This window comes from Trichogramma pretiosum, unplaced genomic scaffold (assembly GCF_000599845.2).
Source record: "Trichogramma pretiosum strain Unisexual culture from Peru unplaced genomic scaffold, Tpre_2.0 scaffold85, whole genome shotgun sequence".
Classification (NCBI taxonomy): Eukaryota; Metazoa; Arthropoda; class Insecta; order Hymenoptera; family Trichogrammatidae; genus Trichogramma; species Trichogramma pretiosum.
Genome location: NW_019640935.1, coordinates 230,426 through 248,140, shown reverse-complemented (window position 1 = coordinate 248,140; position 17,715 = coordinate 230,426). Strand labels below are relative to the sequence as shown.

Genomic DNA, 17,715 nt, shown 5'->3' with positions numbered 1-17,715 from the left:
ACCATCTGCAAAATTGAGTGTCAAAGCTACCAACCGATTGTGAGATATACTGCAGTACATAATCCGGTCAAACTCTTCGAGTGTGAGATATGTCACAAATCATTTGGACAGAAATGTAACCTCCAAAAAAGATATCAATGCAGTACATAATCTCAGCAACCCCCTTGAATGTGACTTGTAACAACAATTATTTGGTTAAAAAATTTACCTCGAATCTCTTTACCATGTAACATTTGTGACGAATTGTTTGAATCAATGTACAAATGGTTTTTGCAATATATTTTTTTAATCGAATTTTTTGATTTACTTGAATTTTGAATTGATTTTTCATTTTATTTTATAAAATTGTTCAATTGCATTTGTTTTTGTGGTGTAATTTTTTTTTTCGTTAGTTAATTTTATTCGAATCAGTTTTTCATTAATACTTTTTGGCTGGTCATATGATTTTAGTAATAAAATTCGATGGCGTTTAGCTCAGTTCGACTTATTAAAAAATTCATGTACCTGTAGTACACGATGTAAATTATTCATCAACAGTTATATTTACCAAAACAGAATTAATACACAAGTGTAGGTCCGAATTTGTCTAATACATCTACGAGATATGCGCGCGAAGTTAAAGTTCCTGTAATGCAACGTTCGTTATTTATTTGGCCGAGCGAGCTACACGCAAGCCACGAACACGCAGAGTGCGAACGATAGAGCGAGACGGAGTTACACGACGTTGCGTAGACGTTTCGGAGGTATGACACACCGTTCGCCGAACGCCACTTGCTCGTATGCATGCTGCAGAGAAGGGGAGGAAGTGGCAGTTAAGAGCGCCGACCAATCACAGCGCTCGAATCATTTTGTTTCAAGAGTGTCCCTAAGAGTGTGACAGTTTGAGCTCGATCAGAACGCACTGCAAAGTCCAACTCCGAAGCGCGAACAAAGAAAGATTACGTCGACCATAAAAAGTGATTCTCGTGAAAAAAGTCAGTAAAACTTCTTTTTGTTCTCTACTGTGTTCGTGTGTGAGTGAATAGAACGATGTCTACGTCCGACTTGGAAAAATTGAAGAGCATGCGTGAAAAATTCAATTGGGGAGTCGAAAAAGAACGACATGAATTTCTCCGTCAGCTTTATCCTTTGATTAGAAATTGGACGGATCAATATCCAAATCTTCGAGATATTTTTCGTTCCGATGAAATTGATTGGCTTCTAACAGAATCAGTCAAGTCCAACAATGGCGTGATCGAGCCAAAACTACTCATTAATTTTGTGGTTAAGACTAACTACAAGGACGAACTTGAAGTGCAGGCTAAAGATGGTACACCACTGATTCGTCGCACCACACCAGTTCATTACGCAGTTCGACAAGAAGAATTCAGCCTCGTTCGTGACCTCTTCGAAATATATGACAAGTTCGACTCGAATTATATCGATGAGTACGGTCTAACGCATTTTCACTTGGCTTGCATGTCCGGTTGCGAGGATGTCGTCCGAAAATTCCTTGAATTGGGTCAAGATCCCACTTGCGTGGTAGCAGAAACAGGTGATACGCCGCTCCACTTGGCTCTGGCTCATTACAAAAGTGAAGTGGCCAAATTGCTGCTGAGAAGCGGCGCTGATCCCAATTGGGCTAACAAAGACGGATCTACTCCATTACACGTTATTTGCAAAAAAGATAAATTTAACGATCATATTCTGGTGAAAATGCTATTCGAGGTCAGCGATGCAATTCATAAAACGGTTCGTGTAGATGCCCAAGACAATTTGGGTAACTCACCGCTACACTTGGCTTTAACCGACGGTTATAAAAAAATGATTGTCGAATTGCTACTGCGAAGTGGGGCCAATCCAAACTTGACCAACGCGGAGGGTCTGACTCCTCTGCACATCATTTGCAAGAGAGACGAACGTGTAGATCACGGCATGGCGGACATATTATTCAAGATCAGCAGGGAAAAACATCAGATGGTGCAAGTCGACGCCCAGGATAAAACAGGTCAAACACCTCTACATTATGCTGTAAGCCACGACTGTAAAAAACAGATTGTCCAACTGCTGCTGGAAAATGGCGCCAACCCAAATTTAAGCAATTCCGAAGGGTCGACTCCTCTTCACATTATCTGCAAGAGAGACGAACTTAATGATGGTGTCTTAGCGAATATTTTATTTGAGATCAGTGACAAAAGGCATCAGCCGTTGCAGGTTGACACCGTTGACAATTCAGGTCAAACCGCACTGCACTACGCTGTAGCCAAGGGTTGCAAAGTACAAATTGTCCGAGTGCTGCTGAATAACAGTGCTGATCCAAATTTGGCCAACGCGCAGGGGTTGACTCCTTTACACATTATTTGCCAAAGAGACGACGAATTTGGCTTGGCGAAGATATTTTTTGAGCTCAACGAAGAAGTCAATCAGCTGGTGCACGTCGACGCTCAAGACCATTTGGGCCGGACAGCATTACACTATGTTCTAACCGATGACTGTGAAACAAAGATTGTTCGAGTGCTAATTAAAAATGGCGTAATCCGAATTTACCTGACGTGGAGGGATTAACTCCTTTACATATGATTTGTCAAAGAAAGTACGATGATGACTTGAATGAGCTATTCTTCCTGCTAAACGATCGCAAGGATCAAACAGTGCAGGTCAATGCTCGAGACAAATTAGGTCGGACACCGCTACACTTGGCTCTGATCCGAAACCACGAGAAACTGGCCGAATCGCTGCTGATAAGAGACGCAGATCCAAATGTTGCCGATGAAGAGGGATTGACTCCTCTGCACATTATGAGTAAGGATAAGCGCTTGTTCAACTTCGCAACATTATTCTTCGAGATCATGGACGAAAATTTTAAGCAAGTACAGGTCGACGCCCAAGACAAGTTAGGTAACACTCCGTGTCACTTGGCTCTGTCCTGTGACAACACAAACTTTGCCAGATGGTTGATCGAAAGTGTCAAACCAAATTTAGCTAATCTGGAGGGGTTAACTCTTCTACACTTAATGTGCAAGAGAAATTACAATCGCGACATGGTAAATCGATTTTTCAAGAGCAACGACTACAGAAATCAGCCGGTAGAGATCAATGCCCGAGACAACTTGGGCTGGACACCGCTTCATTGGGCGGTGGCAAATCTTTTGCCGTCTGCAGTTGATACACTCTTGTATCATGGTGCCGATCTCTCTAGCTTCATTTTTCCCACTATGGCTCACACCGGCGAGGATTTTGCACGGTATGTTGAAATTGTCTTTTTAATTTTAAATTTATTCAACTTTTAATGTAAAAACTATTAAATATAGATCGTTGTTTAACGCTCTGGACATAGTCAATATACTTGAGGAAGGAGGATACGGATTGGAACGACGTGACGCCCGAACAATCATGCCATTTTTCGCCAAGTTCGCATATTTCGAGATGTCGGCAGATCTTGACAAATGTTTGCGTACCGACAGATGTACCCCGGTTCAAATGAAAGATATTATAATGATAAATAAGAATCTCAATTACGACCTGTCGCTCTTGGACTTGATCCGTTTAGATCCCAATGAGGCAGCGAAAAAAATCACATGTCCGGATCACGTGCCGTTCAAGAAAATGCAACGTTTTCGCAGATGGGTACTAGATTCTTTCTTGGAGTTGACATCGTACCAACTGCCGATTCTCTGCTGTGATTTGATCATCGAGCAGCTGATGAACGATGATTTGTGGCGCATTTACTTGGCGACAAGAGGCCAACGCTCGCAATGACGATAAACATATTCACTCTATTCTGGTATTATTTTACATTGCAGATTCAAATAAATAAATGAATAAAAAAATAAACTTCTTTTTTTTCAATTGATATGCACTCAATTACCGAGGTAAAAGATCTCAAGTCGCATAAAGCCGCAAGCATCGATTTTGGCCTTGTATGTGGTATACAATGGCATCTTCAAAATCTAACAAAATCATATTATAAGCTATCGTAGCACCTACAATAAACATTATAAACCGTGAGCTCTGGAGTTTATACCGCACGGTGAAGTTATGACTAACTTCTTATCTCTTGTTGATTTTTTACATTATGATCCTACGAACCATTACCAAAGGAGTATATTTTTTCCTCTGTATAATCCTTCCTGAATTTGCACCAGTTTTTATTCGATTATGCAGAACAATATTGAATCAGTGTATGAATCTGACCGTATGCAAATGATCCATCGCGCGATATTTGCGTAACTTTCACTTGAAAAAGTTGATTCTTTTTATTTCATACAACTGAATTGAATTTGACGAAAGAATCGAAGCAATACGACGACTCGCAGAAGGTGTTAGCAGCCTGCGAGCGAGATGTAATAAAAGCTGGCGATTCTCTCGTAAATGGGATGAAAAGACGGCGCGCGGCCACGGCCTGCGCAGCCGCACGAGCTGTTTTGACAAGTCCTTACGTCGAGCTCGTAAAGTTAAATGACTCTAATACCTGTTAAAGAGTACAAAGACCGCAGGGCAGTATATTGTATATAGAGTGACGCATCGCTCGGGTTTTACTTGTACGTCGTTGGCGCACTCCTAAAAACAAGTGTACCGACAGTACATCGCATATGTGTGGTCTCGCACTTGTTCGTGTGCACGCGTGCTGAGCGACCTTGAACATTTGAACCTTGCCCGGTACGACTTGAACGTATAATATTGGCTGAGCGATCCCCCAAGGAAATAGTTCGAGTGAAATGACTCGAAAATTCATTTTTACAGTTTTTCAACTTGTAGTCGCAAAAATGGCCAAAATACTTGGAGACGAGTGAAATTTTTCTTGGCACACCGTACTCGTTCGGTAATTGCAATTTTCATTGTGATGTGAAAAATGCCTATCGAGCCTCTCCTGGTAGTGCGAGTTTCTAATCGTAACTCGCTGCTTGGCCCTCGTATATTCAGGCTACGGAGAGAATCATGGGCCATTACATCGCGCTGCTCTCGTATTTAATAACTTGGGTGTATGGACTCATTTCTTCTCGTCGTCGAGAACACTGCTGTATAGATACCGCATACGCAGCAGCGCGCTGACCTTGAAAAAGCAATTGGCGCGCGCGCGCGGCCAGAGCCGAGCAGAGCAGCAGATCATGTCCTGATGTATCATTATTACACGCGTGGATCTTGTATAGCGCAAAGGATCGGACGAAAAAGCGAGCGAGGCGAGCTCCAAGAGCATCTTTTTTCTCTCGAGTCTGGATCAAGGACGATGTGGCAGTCAACGCGCAGAGTATGTACTTGACACAGCTTCTTATACATGCAAGCCGTGATCCTAGGTGTATCGTATTATACATATTTGTCGAGACATGGTAATTCGTGTGCGCATCGAGTTTTTTATTTCGGCTGCAGTCGAGTTCGCGCGCAAACTCCAATCGTTCCGCGAGACGTCGCATCGCGATCGATTTGCTCGTCAAAATAATTACGGTGGACAACATCTATTCTAAACCGTCGATCTTGACGAGTGTTGTCAAGATTACACGATTAGATTACTGTACGAGATACGAGCGCCGCACTCGATTTGGAGTTCGGAGCAATCCAAGTTCGACGGCTCTAACAAATTTCATCGGCAACAATTTCGATCGTTGCGAGTTTTTTCGGCTGCTCGCGCAATTATTTTTTATACGCGTACACGCTCGTGTGATATCAGAATAGAAATTACGCGCCAAATCTGAAATGCAGCTTATGAATCGCAGCTGGAACGCATCGATAAGGAAAAACGTTGCTTTATCAACGATCGAGTGAGATGCACCGCGCGCTAAATTATATATGATATTGCTACAATCACCACAGCTGTCACTGACTTTTGTCGCGAGGACGTTGTACGTACTTGGAAAGTGTGTCACCTAATCGAATGTCAAAACTCATTTAATGACGAGTTCGACACGAGACGAAAAAAATGCGCGTTTTCGATTGGCATTTCAGGTGCTCCAAATGCCCGTTCATTTACAAATGATCAGTGCTAAATCAGCATTACGTTCGGAGACGCGCGTAAGTAGTTGGCGCTCGAATCAGCGAGATCGCAACAACGAGTCGAGTCGAGCGTAGAACGCGTACCCAATTATCGCGCGGCTACAGGCTAAGCAGTTCGCTGCAGCAGCTGCTCCGCTTTAATACTCCTTCTCTCCGCTTGTATATATTTTTTTTGCTCTCTGCAGAGTCGTGTGTATGAAGGCTTTGAGAGCGGATGTCTACACACACACACACACTGGCAGCAGCTATACGCAGATGTGTGAGAAAAAAAAACAGGCCTTTGTATATTATGCGCTTCTCGCGTGATGCGCCTTCGTAGTCTGTGTGCGGGACTCTCGTGTACATGAGTGTCTGTGTGCCGTGGAGTCGTGCTCCGAGCTGTCTCCCATACATCGAAGCGCAACATTGCACAAGCCAGTGCTGTACGAGTCAGCGTAGTATAGTATAGTACGTGAGCTTCGCTGAGCCTGTCTGCAGCTATCACAACACTTGTTTCTCTCTCCTTCTTATTATATGCACACGCACAGTTCGATTCACGTTGTTCGATTCAACGATCTCCACCTGCACTCAACTCAACGCTTACTACTATATATCTCAAGATTACTACTGCTGCAATTCGTTCTACGACCAAGTAAGACAGCAGCAACAACAACAACAACAACAACACAGCGACAACGGCGTGATCGCACGCAGCAGCAGTGCCTAATGCGTGGGTTGTCATACACTTTGTACTTGCTACAGCACTATCTCGTTTTCTTTTCACCTTTGTCATTGTGAACGAAATTCTGGCCCAACGGCGATTCGTCCGCTCTTCGACGTTTTTAACGCGGAGGAGGTAACGCTACTTGTCATAATTTCTCTTTGTACACGCGCTCTCTCCTTCAAAGAGATTTACACGCCAGTTAGTGTAACTGACGTTGCAGCTCGTGTCAGTCTAGTGCTCCTTTATTTTTATTCTTTTTAATGCCTGTTCTTCATATTTTTTTTAGCAGATACGAGACCTACACAGATAGGCGTATGGTTTTTGTGAGTGAAAAAACCCAGCATAGATAATGACAATGCTCGACGCTCGCTGCAACTCGTCTGTTAGCTGATTTTGGAAAAGACACTTTTATCCGCTCGAGCGCATTGTGCGTAATCGAAATCACGCAACCTTCGAATTCAAACTCTGCTGCAGAATAATGCAGCATTGTCAATAGTCAACAGCTTTGAGCTATCCAGCGTTACACCTATCCCACCGTGCTGATGTCTGCTAATTCTGATATACGCTGAACTATGCACTGCTTTGTGCTTATCAAAAATTACTGGTATAGTTGCAGGAAACTGTGCTACATCTAGCTACTTTTGTACAGATTTTTTACTGTGTGCAAATGTAATCAACAACTCTGTGCTGCATCTAAGCTACAGATAATAATATTTTTTTACTACATTTTATAAAAACTCTTCATATGTAAGTACTGTCCTTTTTTTTATTATAACATAATATCTGTGGTTTTTATATTAAATTGAGGCATTATTTTTAGATTACCAACTAAAAATGTCTTCAGTAAACAGTGTTGAGTCTTTGGGAACTCTCCAGTGGGATATGATTGAGTTATCTGGTCATTTACGCCAAGAAAGACTTTTTGTAAATTCGGAGCAACAAACTTTACAGCAACTAAATGAGAAAGTGAGTTAACTGCTGGATATTTAAAGAAAATCTGGACCATAAGGCATTTGTTAGAGAATTAAAAATGTTGAAAAGATAATATTCTGATGTGTTCTACATCATTAAACGCAGTTTATTATTTTATACCTTATTTACAATAACGTATTTTGAATTTCTGCATAATTTCATCTTTCTTATTACAAAATTGATTATAGAAGATTAGTTAATTAATTTAGTGATGTACTAGTTAATAAATGATGATTCCATGATAGTTACTATGTTAAAAAATATATTTCATTTTGCAGGTGCTAAGTTTGTCATCATCATTAGCACAACAAGCATGGATAACAGCTCAACAAAGAGTCAATTTAAACAGATTAATTTTGTCTAAACCTGATTGTACCCCACAAAGTTGTTGCAAACGATCAAATGTGTTGGAAAATTCGCAATTCTTGAATGCAAATAAGCTTTTACGCTATCAATCATGCATAGCTTATGGGGAATTCTTATGTCTCTTAAGAACTTCACCAAAACTTGTGGCTTCTTGTTTAGTTGAAGGAGATAAAGTAGTACCAGAAATGATTGAAAATGTAATACAATCAATTGCAAGTGGACTTTATGGTAGTTGCTTACTACCAGAAGACAAAATTTTAGTTTTAAAACTTTTAAGGCACATGATTCTATTACAAGTAGTTCCGTCAGATAATCCTAGGAGAGTACTGCGGCATGGAACGTCTGCTTTTTCAAGATTTTATTCAATATTCCATGAAAGTCTCTTCTCAGCCAAACTCTTTTTAACAGCTGCTTTAAATGGACCAATTATTCAATTATTAATGGAAGATGAAGTGTTTCTTGATATTGATCCAGACAAAAATCCTATTCGTTTTTCTCCTAGTGAAAAGCTAAAGAAATTTGGCAAAGAAGGTACTCCAGATTACCAAACGAAAGTACAACGACACAGACAGTGGATAGTACGTCTTTTTCTTTTTTATATTTATATTTAATTCGATTAGTCAATAATTTTCTCAACCCAATTTTTTTATTGACAGGTAAATTCATTGGTTCAAATAACTCAAAAATTCATAGTGAGTATTCGGGAGAATATGCACTGTTTTCCAACGTGCATTTGTTGGTTGGTTCGACAAATGGCTGGACTTTTAAGCAAAACTGGAAATGTGGATCCAAAAGAAATTCATGCTATGTGCACCGATCTTGTGTTCACTTATTTCATTTGTCCAGCTATAGTTAATCCAGAGCCTTACGGAATAACCGACGCACCGATAAGCTACATTGCGCGCTTCAATCTCATGCAAGTCGGACAGATACTGCAAATGCTGTGTCTTATGAAATATCAAACTGTTGATTCAAAGGTAGTTCCCGTTTATTTTTTCACTTTATCAATTTTTTTTGTCAAGTCGAATCAATTATCTGAGTTTGACATGAATGAAAAAAAATTGTTTACTAATTCACTTTGATTCAATACGACGATTTTATAGCCATCAGTGCGATAGAATTTCATTTTAAATTAAATTTTGCAAAAAACAAGTCTTGCATCGACCGGGAATCGAACCCGGATCGCCCGCGTGGCAGGCGAGCATTCTACCATTGAACCATCGATGCTGATGTATAAATATGTAAATTTAACCGTATACAAAGCCTTATGAGCTCCCCCTTCCCTTTATACAAAAATATGAAAGGAAGGGGTCTTGAAGACGATCCACGAGAACCACTTATATTGTACTTATTCTTCCAATCTCACTACATGATTCAGTTCTACACGAACTTTGTAGCTTGCCTAGAAATTTTGACCATTTTTAAAAATGAAATGAATCATTAGCTAAACATTTATAAATGACACTGATTATCGCTTCCAATATTTAAAGCAAGTCATTTTACAAATAAAATAAAAATTACTATGAGTTAAAATAAAATCGACGAAGATGAATTGAAAAAATGATTATGAAGAAACAGAAGCCATTTGAAATTGTTAGAATAACATATTTTCACAATTGTGATTATAAAGTAGTCAAAAAAATTACTGTTTCACAGGTGAATGATCTCTACCGACGTTTTGAAAAAGATTCCGTCTCATCGATTCTTGACTCGATGCTAGACGGGGCCGTCGACGAGCTTGACGAAGAACCAACCACCATTGAGGCTAGCAAACTACAAGGTCTAGGACGATCCGCGGCTTTATTCACCGAAGCCGAACTAAACAATCTAGTGACGTTTCTGCAGTCAGTGAACAGTGTTGCAACTTCGAGAGACGAAGGAGCCAGCGGCGATGCTCCTATCGTTGCCAATCGCATTTTCGATCAAAAGCAGCTGGCCGAGATGTTGTCTCAATTACCCACGAGCGTTAACTCGGCGACCATTGTGAACAACGTATCGTCAAGCAATGCATCGCCCTGCGACACTCCGGTCAAGAGGAGTTCTTCCGCTGGATTACTTGGCAAAGGTATGCCTGTCGATTATTTTTCTCTCGCCATCTGTCATATTGAGATTATGACAATTTATTGAAATCGCAGTAGGTCGAGGACGTGGAGCTCGAATTTCTGGCAAACATTCAATATCCGACAACGGAGAAGATGCTAACGGAACTTCAGGGCCAGAAGATGATGGGTCGGATAAGGCTCCCTTGACGGTATTGATCATTCCTTTCGACTCCTCCATCGGTGAATCCGTCGGCTCACTCAGTGAGCAAAAGGTATCGCGTGCAATTGACAAATTTATTATTTTCTCGTTTCCTTATTTTTTTCAGCAATTTCATGTCCGATATGAACTTATTTTTTAGGTACTCTGTATGCAGGGCAATATGGTAGACAATGAATCGATAGCAATAAATCTACCCGAAGGATTAGCTAATGGTCACGGTCAAGGCCGAGAAAGTAACGTCGACAGAATCGAGACGCAAGAAAAGCGAACTAGATTTTCCTTGTCCCACGACGAAGGTAAACGAGAGTATTCGAAATTATATCACCACAAGTTTTTCCTGAAACTAATTTCCAATTAAATGTTAACTTTGTGTTTAGTTTTATTCGAAGGATCGATCGGTAATACATCGGATAACTTGGAGGCGGTATCCGAAGCTGCTTCGAATCACAGCGTAGCTTCCTCCCTTGAGCTTGAAAACGAAGATCAAAACGATAACTTATCGGACATGGTATCAGCGAATGTATCTGGCAGGGGGACACCGAATATTTCTGGTCGCGATACACCCTCGTCTCAGTTGACCGAAGGCGACGAAGGTGGCCGCGTTGGCGGAGAAAATCGTCAGCACGGCATGCAACCGCAAAATATCCCGACGAAGCAGAGCCGCTCGGATGTGGACGATAAATTTTGTAAATTTGAGATAAAAAAATTGATGGAAGGAGACGAAACCATATCGTTGGTGTCGGACACCTGGTCAACGGACGTACTGGCCTCGGACAGCGAATTCATTGAGCAACAGGAGCGTTTTCCATTTTTACCGCAACAGGAGCAGCCGAGGCCACCTCCACCTCTGGTTCCCGAACCTTTGCAAGCGAATTTGGATGTCAGCGAAACTGCCTCGGAAGCTTGGAGTACCGACGTTTTAGCTAGCGATTCCGAGCGCATGACCGAAGTCGATACAGATGATACTGCCAGCGTTGCAAGGTCCGACGATACAGCGAGATCTGAAATAGAAAGTCGAGGAGAACCCGAGGGTGGAGAAGATACGCCACCTCCCATGCAAAGTAAGTCCTTAACAGTATTTTTAGTTTTCTTAATTACTACTTATTCATTTTTTTTCACAGTGATGGACAACTCCGGCCAATTTTTTAGACCGATACGAGAAGAGGCTTTGAACCGTTCTACTGTACCTTCCTCACCGACGACACCCCTATCACCATCCTCGTCAAACGTAACTGGTCGTGGTGGTACGAGATTAGACTACCGGCGCAGCACCAGTGACTATGTTGATAGTAATTCCAGTAGCGTAAGAATCGCAGCTATCAACAATAGTAGCAAACCAACTACTCCCGCGAATAACGAAGATCATTTGGTGCAATTGATGGATAAGCTGCAAACTGATGATTCCAAATCGAGTACCAGCGATAATGTCGAGGTTGCCACGAGCAGTGGTGTGGCAATGGCCAATCATATTGGTGCCGCGGCTGTTGCGCCTGCTTTATTGCTTGCTAATCACATCAATCCGCCCACTCCATCAGAAGGTCCTAAATTATCGAATGGCGATATCAAATCAGGTTTAGGAGAGTTGATGAATGGCAACGGGGACGTAGTGGTGCGTTTGAGCACTGCTAGCTTGACCTCGAGCAGTTCTTCAGGCTCGGAACCTCGAGCCGCCAAAACAACATGCGCCATATCAATACCGAGCAGCTGTAACAGCAGTAACAAATCCGTTAGTATGCCAACGTCTAGTACTCTTGGTGCCGACGTACCCGACGGAGTTGCTTCCGCATCGGGGAGCGCCGTACAGAGTCCCAAACCATCAACAGGAGCGATTCCTAAAAGTATAAGCTTCGACATGACCGCTGAGAGAGGTGACAAAGAGATGCTCGATGACGATCAAAAAAGTAAAAGAGGAGGCTTTTTTGGCAAGCTTATGTCTTTGAGAAATAGGCGTGGAAAGTCTCTCCGGGGTCCCGACGAAATGACTAGATGTTACGACCGAGGCATGTCCGACATGACTAGCGACGGTGTTTGCGGTGGTAGTGGTGATGCCCGACTCAGACTGCGTAGGATAGTATCCGAAGATACCACGTCAACGTGTAGCGCAAATAGTGGTAAGTGTTTTGTGCAAAATAAGATAATTAAAATTAAAAACTGTAAATAACAGAAATCAGATGAAAAGTCAAGATCAAGTGAAAAAAAATTTAATATTTCAGACACCACAGATGACATACTAGCAAAGTATCGTAGAAAACCGAGTGCCAATAGTGATACAACGTCAATTGAAAGTACACAATCGCGAACTAAAGAAATTGAAGACGAGCGGGTACTCATCGATCCGAACAATGTCGAGATGTCGTTCGCCTTCGCAGATGCCAAAAGAAAATTGCGTATGGTACTCAGCACCGCTGACCTTCAACATGTTCCATGGACGAACATGAACGAAGTAATGAACAATATTAATTTTTTGTTTATTCGCTGTTTAAATGTTTTTTTATTTTTACAAATGATTTATGATCACAGAGAAATTCGTGGACCCAGAAAGAGAACGAATTGGTTGCCTTTCTTCAGCTGCAGCTAGCTGAGGCTATAAACTTGCAAGACCGAGCCCTTATAGCTCATTTGCACGAGACGCTTCGATGTGTTCGCTTGTTCAACGAGGATGGTTGCAGAAAGTTGTTCAAATCTCTCGGCGATGATTATCAAAAGCGGTCACCATATATCGCTTACTTGATCAGAAGTCGACAAGGGTTACTCTCAACTCTCGCGCATTTAGATCGGTACGTAAAAACGTCATGAATTTAAACATATAAATGCTACGAACTCAATTCAAAAATCATTTTTCGACTTTTAGGCTTGGAGAACGTGTAAAATGCGATGGAGACGCTGTAAATAGTCACTTAGTTTTAGTATGTGTCAAAGTGTTCTTAGACAAGTGGGATAAGATTTTGCAAACATTTTTCGATCAGTTCAAAAAATTAACCGTTTCCGATGAGAAACAAGATTTAGTCGATGGCTTCTTAAATAATCTATATACTGAAATGGAAAACGATCTCATTTGGCAAGGTATGTTTCTAATTTGCAACATTGAATTAAAATAAGTTGATTATTTATTATAAAAAAATTGTCCTCAGTGGCGAACGATAGACAACTGGAGCTAGCGCGTACAATGGTAGAGCGAACTCTCATGGCAATGGTCTATCAAAATGCCATGTATCCCAATGGGGACGGTGACATCCATCGGGATAGTGTATTTCACGAACACATAAGAAAATTAGCGAAAATTGTTACGCCAAATCATCAAGCTTTGCGTATACCCAAAATCTATCTGTACGAGTGTCCATGGCCTTGGGCTCAAGTTGAATTATCGGTGATTTCAGCGTATAAGACGCCACATGACAAGCTGCAATGTGTCGTACGCTGCGCTACTACTATTATGAATCTCCTGTCGATGGCTTCGGAGCGAGGTATACCCGCTGCTGATGATCTCATTCCTGTGCTTGTCTACGTCATTATTAAAGTAAGCCAATTAAAAACCAAGTTCAGACAATTTTTCAAAAAAATACAAAATAAAATGATCGTGATGTGTAATTTTGTTTTAGACGAATCCACCATCATTACTGTCAACGATACAATACGTCAATAGTTTTTATGGTAATAGATTGAAAGGCGAAGAAGGCTACTGGTGGACGCAATTCTGTTCTGCCGTGGAGTTCATTAAAACAATAGATTAATATTTTTTAAATGACTATGTTTACTACATAGGTGTAAATTAATTCCTGTGTACCATTAATATTGTAGACATGAGAAGAAAAAAGAGATATTCTTAGATTAAAGTGCAAAAATGGTATATTAGTAATGTAGTTTTTGAAAATTTGAAAACTTGTATAAAATACTGGCTAAGCATTCACGAACAAAATCTTTTTTGTTCAAATATAAATTTTATCGTTATGAAACTCTATTTATAACATCGAACATCACCTTTATCCTCCCACTTTTATTTTATGCTCATGAGCATTGAACTTGGAACAAAATTATTTTTAATTACTCTACGCAAAAACGAAATGAATGGCAATAAATGTGCGAGGGTGCTAAGGATAACATTTTTTCTATGAAAGTAGAAAAAAAAAGCTGAAAAAAAATATGAAACTTGAATATTAATGAAGATAATAATAAAGGAAACAAAAAAATGCAACTTTAACTTATTGAATAATTTCGTACTGCAATCGATCGTTTGATGTCACACTACTTATGCAGTATACAGTTCTTTGTACGTTAAACTTATTATTAGGAATAAAAAATTTTATTTGGTTGTTGCGTTATTAATTAGGTTTATCTTTAGTGTATGATTGTTTTAAAGAATTTATTATTTGATAAACTTTGATAATATATTATTATCATAACATAATATTTTATAAACGATTATTTATGAATGCTATACGATTTTGTTTTATTTTTTACGTATGTTACTGCATTATACAATGGAAATATTGAAATGTTAATATTGTTTTCAGTTCTGAATATACTACAAGCCAATAAATTATTTTAACATATTAAAAATCGAATCATAAATCATTTAGCATTACAAATTCCTTTATACTCTTCTTAGTGCTGTAGATTGAAATAGCTCATCTGATGTGCGACAAAAGTTAATTTCAGATAAAATCGCACCAAATTATAGATATTGCAATATGTTTCGAAAAAAAGTTTTCTACACAATTGCAACAAAAGTCATCCTGGCATGTGGCGTGGTACGGATAGCGGAAAGTTTTGTCTCCCTCGCAACTTTTATTTGTAGTTTCAAAGAATAAAGCAAAATGAGTTTTTGAAATTCTATTCAACTTTCGTGAAGGCAGTTACCATTTTTTCCCAAATAAATCGATCGAAGTTATGAAATTAAAAAAAAATTATTATCGCCGTTTCGTCAGCGGATGTTGCGGCGTTACAGGAAATACAGGTAATACCAATCGATTCGTATATATTCAATATCCATTACGACTGTGTTTATGTATCTTATGCTAAACAAGTCGGACGCCACACGACGAATTATTCTATCACGCAAATGAAATGAGATTGGTGATTTATTTTGTGCCGAAGATTTTGATTGATATATTTTCAATATTGGAAAAGGATAATTTTAACGTCTTCGAAGAAGTTCATTCCAAGAAAAAAAAGGTTGAATTGTCATCCTCTTGATATTATTTCGTATACAAAAAGAAACTGTACTATCGTAAAAGAACACCGAGAAAAGTGAAATAATCCAGCTAATTATTTTAAACGAGGAAGCAAGTAAAGGCAAGCGAACGCAATAAAAAGCATTAAAAATTATTCAACTGCTGCACAAATTAATTGGAAAAATAACTCGACTGTAAGTCAAAAGAAAAATTGGCAGACCTGAGTTTAGTTGATACTTCAAAGAAAATTAGATCGATAGATGTACATCGTTGTTTTTAAATCGAATAGAATGCCATGTGCTTTATTGAAAGATTCATCATTCGCCATATACATAAGTAATAGTTAATAATCGCCGAAATATATTTGATATTAGTTTGTTTGTTCTTTTTTATTTATTTATTTATTTATTTATATGTATAAATGAGAGCGTTTACCCGCTGCATTGGAGGAAAGAAATACAAACAATTCATTGTCATTGTTGACCTAAAAATTTTACGATACATTTTTGTTCTTCAGCATTTTATCTTGTTAAGTCATCTTTCATTGTTTCTCTGTGCTAGCTAGGTCATCTCGATAATACATTAATCTTATCACTTGCATTTTCTTATTTTTCGCACTTTCTCTCTTAGATCCGCAGCAATCATCAACTATCAATTATTTTATGCGTATATGCGATATCGTATATTGATGTACTCTTTAATTTTAGCATTCAATCATCATCATTTGTGTAGTATCGTTACTAATCAACTTTTCACTTTCTTTTTGTCGTCTTTCTTTTAATATTTTTTTTTCATTTTCTTTAAAACAAAAAATTCATATTAATAATCAATAATAATAGTAATAATTCATCATATCAATAAATAATTATATAATTATTTATAAGTTTATAATAAAGGACTATGAAGGAATTCATATTTATTAAATTCAATTATGTATAATATATATTACATATATATTATGTCTGAAGCACCGATCGTCATCTTAGAAGATGCACTCGTGTGTAAGTTACCGCGTTGCAATTGTAGCAATTTTTTTATTCGCTCGTTTCTTTGGAAACGACGATCGGCACGCAAAAATTGTATCTGTTATAGCTCCTCTCACTATTTTTTCTTTAATGTCGCACTCGCATCATTTTTTAAATGTAATATAATTTTTTTTCATATATCAATTTTTATTTTTATGTAAACGACGCGTTGTAATTGTCACCAATTTAGAAGTAACTATCCCAATTGTTTTGGGGCTGATAATTACTTCGATTGGCTTTAAATTGCACGCGCAAGTCTTTTATCGTTTAAATAATGATCCGTTGTTGCAAGCAAAATTCTGCACTTTTCTTTGATGCTTCCCTCAATAATCTCACTCCAGTTGAATTCTCTTGGAAATGCACCAACTGATTTTTATTTTCTTGTTTTTTTTGTTTTGTTTTAATTATTTCATTTAATTTCATTCGCTCGCGCGCATATATACTTCTCTCACGTACACTTTTTTCTCACTTATCATCATCATCATCATCATCATTATAATCATCATCAACATCATGCTCACGACAGATTTGTGTATATGTATGTTAATATTATGTTTTTTCCTTAATCTTGCTTGCTCCATTCTCGCCGTAACGTTCGAATTTATTATTATATTTTTTCTTGTTAATATTACGAAAAGTGGTGTCGACGTTTTAATTATTTATATTAAATAGTCTGCTCGATCGATTTTAAATGTACCGGCTTTAGCGTACAATTGTTTTTTTTTCAACTATTCTTTTTTGAATTTCTTTATTTATCAAGATGCATACGTTTTTTGTTCATTTTTTCTGGTATTTGAAAGAAAACAAAAACGACGTGAACAAGGAAGCGGATGTATTCAATGCGATAGTATTGCGATTCACCGCTCCTACTTCCTCTTTTTTTCTCTTTCTCTTCTGTAATAATTTTATCTCTTATTATTTAGAATATTTGAGAAAAAATTTTTTTTAAATATAGGAATGCCGAAGATTCATAGTAGATGTTAATGGTTTTTCCCAATATACCATTAACTTCAACGTACGAAACGATCGCTATCTAGTTTCGATCAAAAAAGTGAAAGAAATGACTTTTGGTTCCTAATAACAGACAATATATAAAAGGTAGTCAACAACCGAGATTTGTAATTCAGGTGCTGTGTTACCTTGGAATTCAATCCAAAAATTTTACTAGTAATATTTCTTAAATTCGAACGAGCTCGATGGAACTTTGTTGTGTTTCATTTAATAAGGCATGGAAACATTGTGTAATTTA

At 38.7% G+C, this 17,715-nt stretch overlaps 3 protein-coding genes and 1 non-coding gene across 6 annotated transcripts; 3 read left to right on the top strand and 1 right to left on the bottom strand.

Annotated features, from left to right (window-relative positions):
- The first annotated feature begins 1,029 nt into the window (after positions 1-1,029).
- Positions 1,030-2,544, top strand: LOC111693348 (ankyrin-3-like). Its single transcript, XM_023457815.1, has one exon. It carries the CDS (start codon positions 1,030-1,032, stop codon positions 2,542-2,544), a length of 1,515 nt encoding a protein of 504 aa, XP_023313583.1.
- LOC106659244 (ankyrin-1-like) lies at positions 2,359-3,738 on the top strand. Its single transcript, XM_023457814.1, has 2 exons — positions 2,359-3,223; positions 3,291-3,738. Exons 1-2 carry the CDS (start codon positions 2,556-2,558, stop codon positions 3,736-3,738), a joined length of 1,116 nt encoding a protein of 371 aa, XP_023313582.1. The 5' UTR covers positions 2,359-2,555.
- A 2,343-nt stretch (positions 3,739-6,081) lies between these two features.
- On the top strand, positions 6,082-16,069 carry LOC106659305 (receptor-mediated endocytosis protein 6 homolog). 3 transcript variants are annotated; one of them, XM_014381770.2, is made up of 15 exons: positions 6,082-6,802; positions 6,960-7,417; positions 7,491-7,636; positions 7,921-8,586; positions 8,665-8,985; positions 9,665-10,073; positions 10,144-10,322; positions 10,410-10,566; positions 10,648-11,331; positions 11,392-12,381; positions 12,484-12,713; positions 12,791-13,047; positions 13,122-13,333; positions 13,402-13,787; positions 13,870-16,069. In XM_014381770.2, the coding sequence occupies exons 3-15, from the start codon at positions 7,505-7,507 to the stop codon at positions 13,999-14,001; spliced, it is 4,755 nt and encodes a 1,584-aa protein (XP_014237256.1). In that variant the 5' UTR covers positions 6,082-6,802; positions 6,960-7,417; positions 7,491-7,504; the 3' UTR covers positions 14,002-16,069. The 3 variants fall into 3 exon arrangements, with proteins under 3 accessions (XP_014237256.1, XP_023313574.1, XP_023313573.1); XM_023457806.1 differs by having other exon boundaries at positions 10,147-10,322; positions 13,870-14,001; XM_023457805.1 differs by having other exon boundaries at positions 6,957-7,417; positions 13,870-14,001.
- On the bottom strand, positions 9,165-9,235 carry Trnag-gcc. Its single transcript has one exon. It is a non-coding gene; the product is annotated as a tRNA-Gly (tRNA).
- Positions 16,070-17,715: the final 1,646 nt, after the last annotated feature.

Excerpts from the sequence above, each read along its gene's own strand:
- LOC111693348 (XM_023457815.1), top strand. The coding sequence starts at position 1,030 with ATGTCTACGTCCGACTTGGAAAAATTGAAGAGCATGCGTGAAAAATTC.
- LOC106659244 (XM_023457814.1), top strand. The coding sequence starts at position 2,556 with ATGATTTGTCAAAGAAAGTACGATGATGACTTGAATGAGCTATTCTTC. Across the intron at positions 3,224-3,290 it reads ACCGGCGAGGATTTTGCACG|ATCGTTGTTTAACGCTCTGG; the intron begins GTATGTTGAAAT and ends TATTAAATATAG.
- LOC106659305 (XM_014381770.2), top strand. The coding sequence starts at position 7,505 with ATGTCTTCAGTAAACAGTGTTGAGTCTTTGGGAACTCTCCAGTGGGAT. Across the intron at positions 8,587-8,664 it reads AACGACACAGACAGTGGATA|GTAAATTCATTGGTTCAAAT; the intron begins GTACGTCTTTTT and ends TTTTATTGACAG. Across the intron at positions 10,323-10,409 it reads GCTCACTCAGTGAGCAAAAG|GTACTCTGTATGCAGGGCAA; the intron begins GTATCGCGTGCA and ends CTTATTTTTTAG.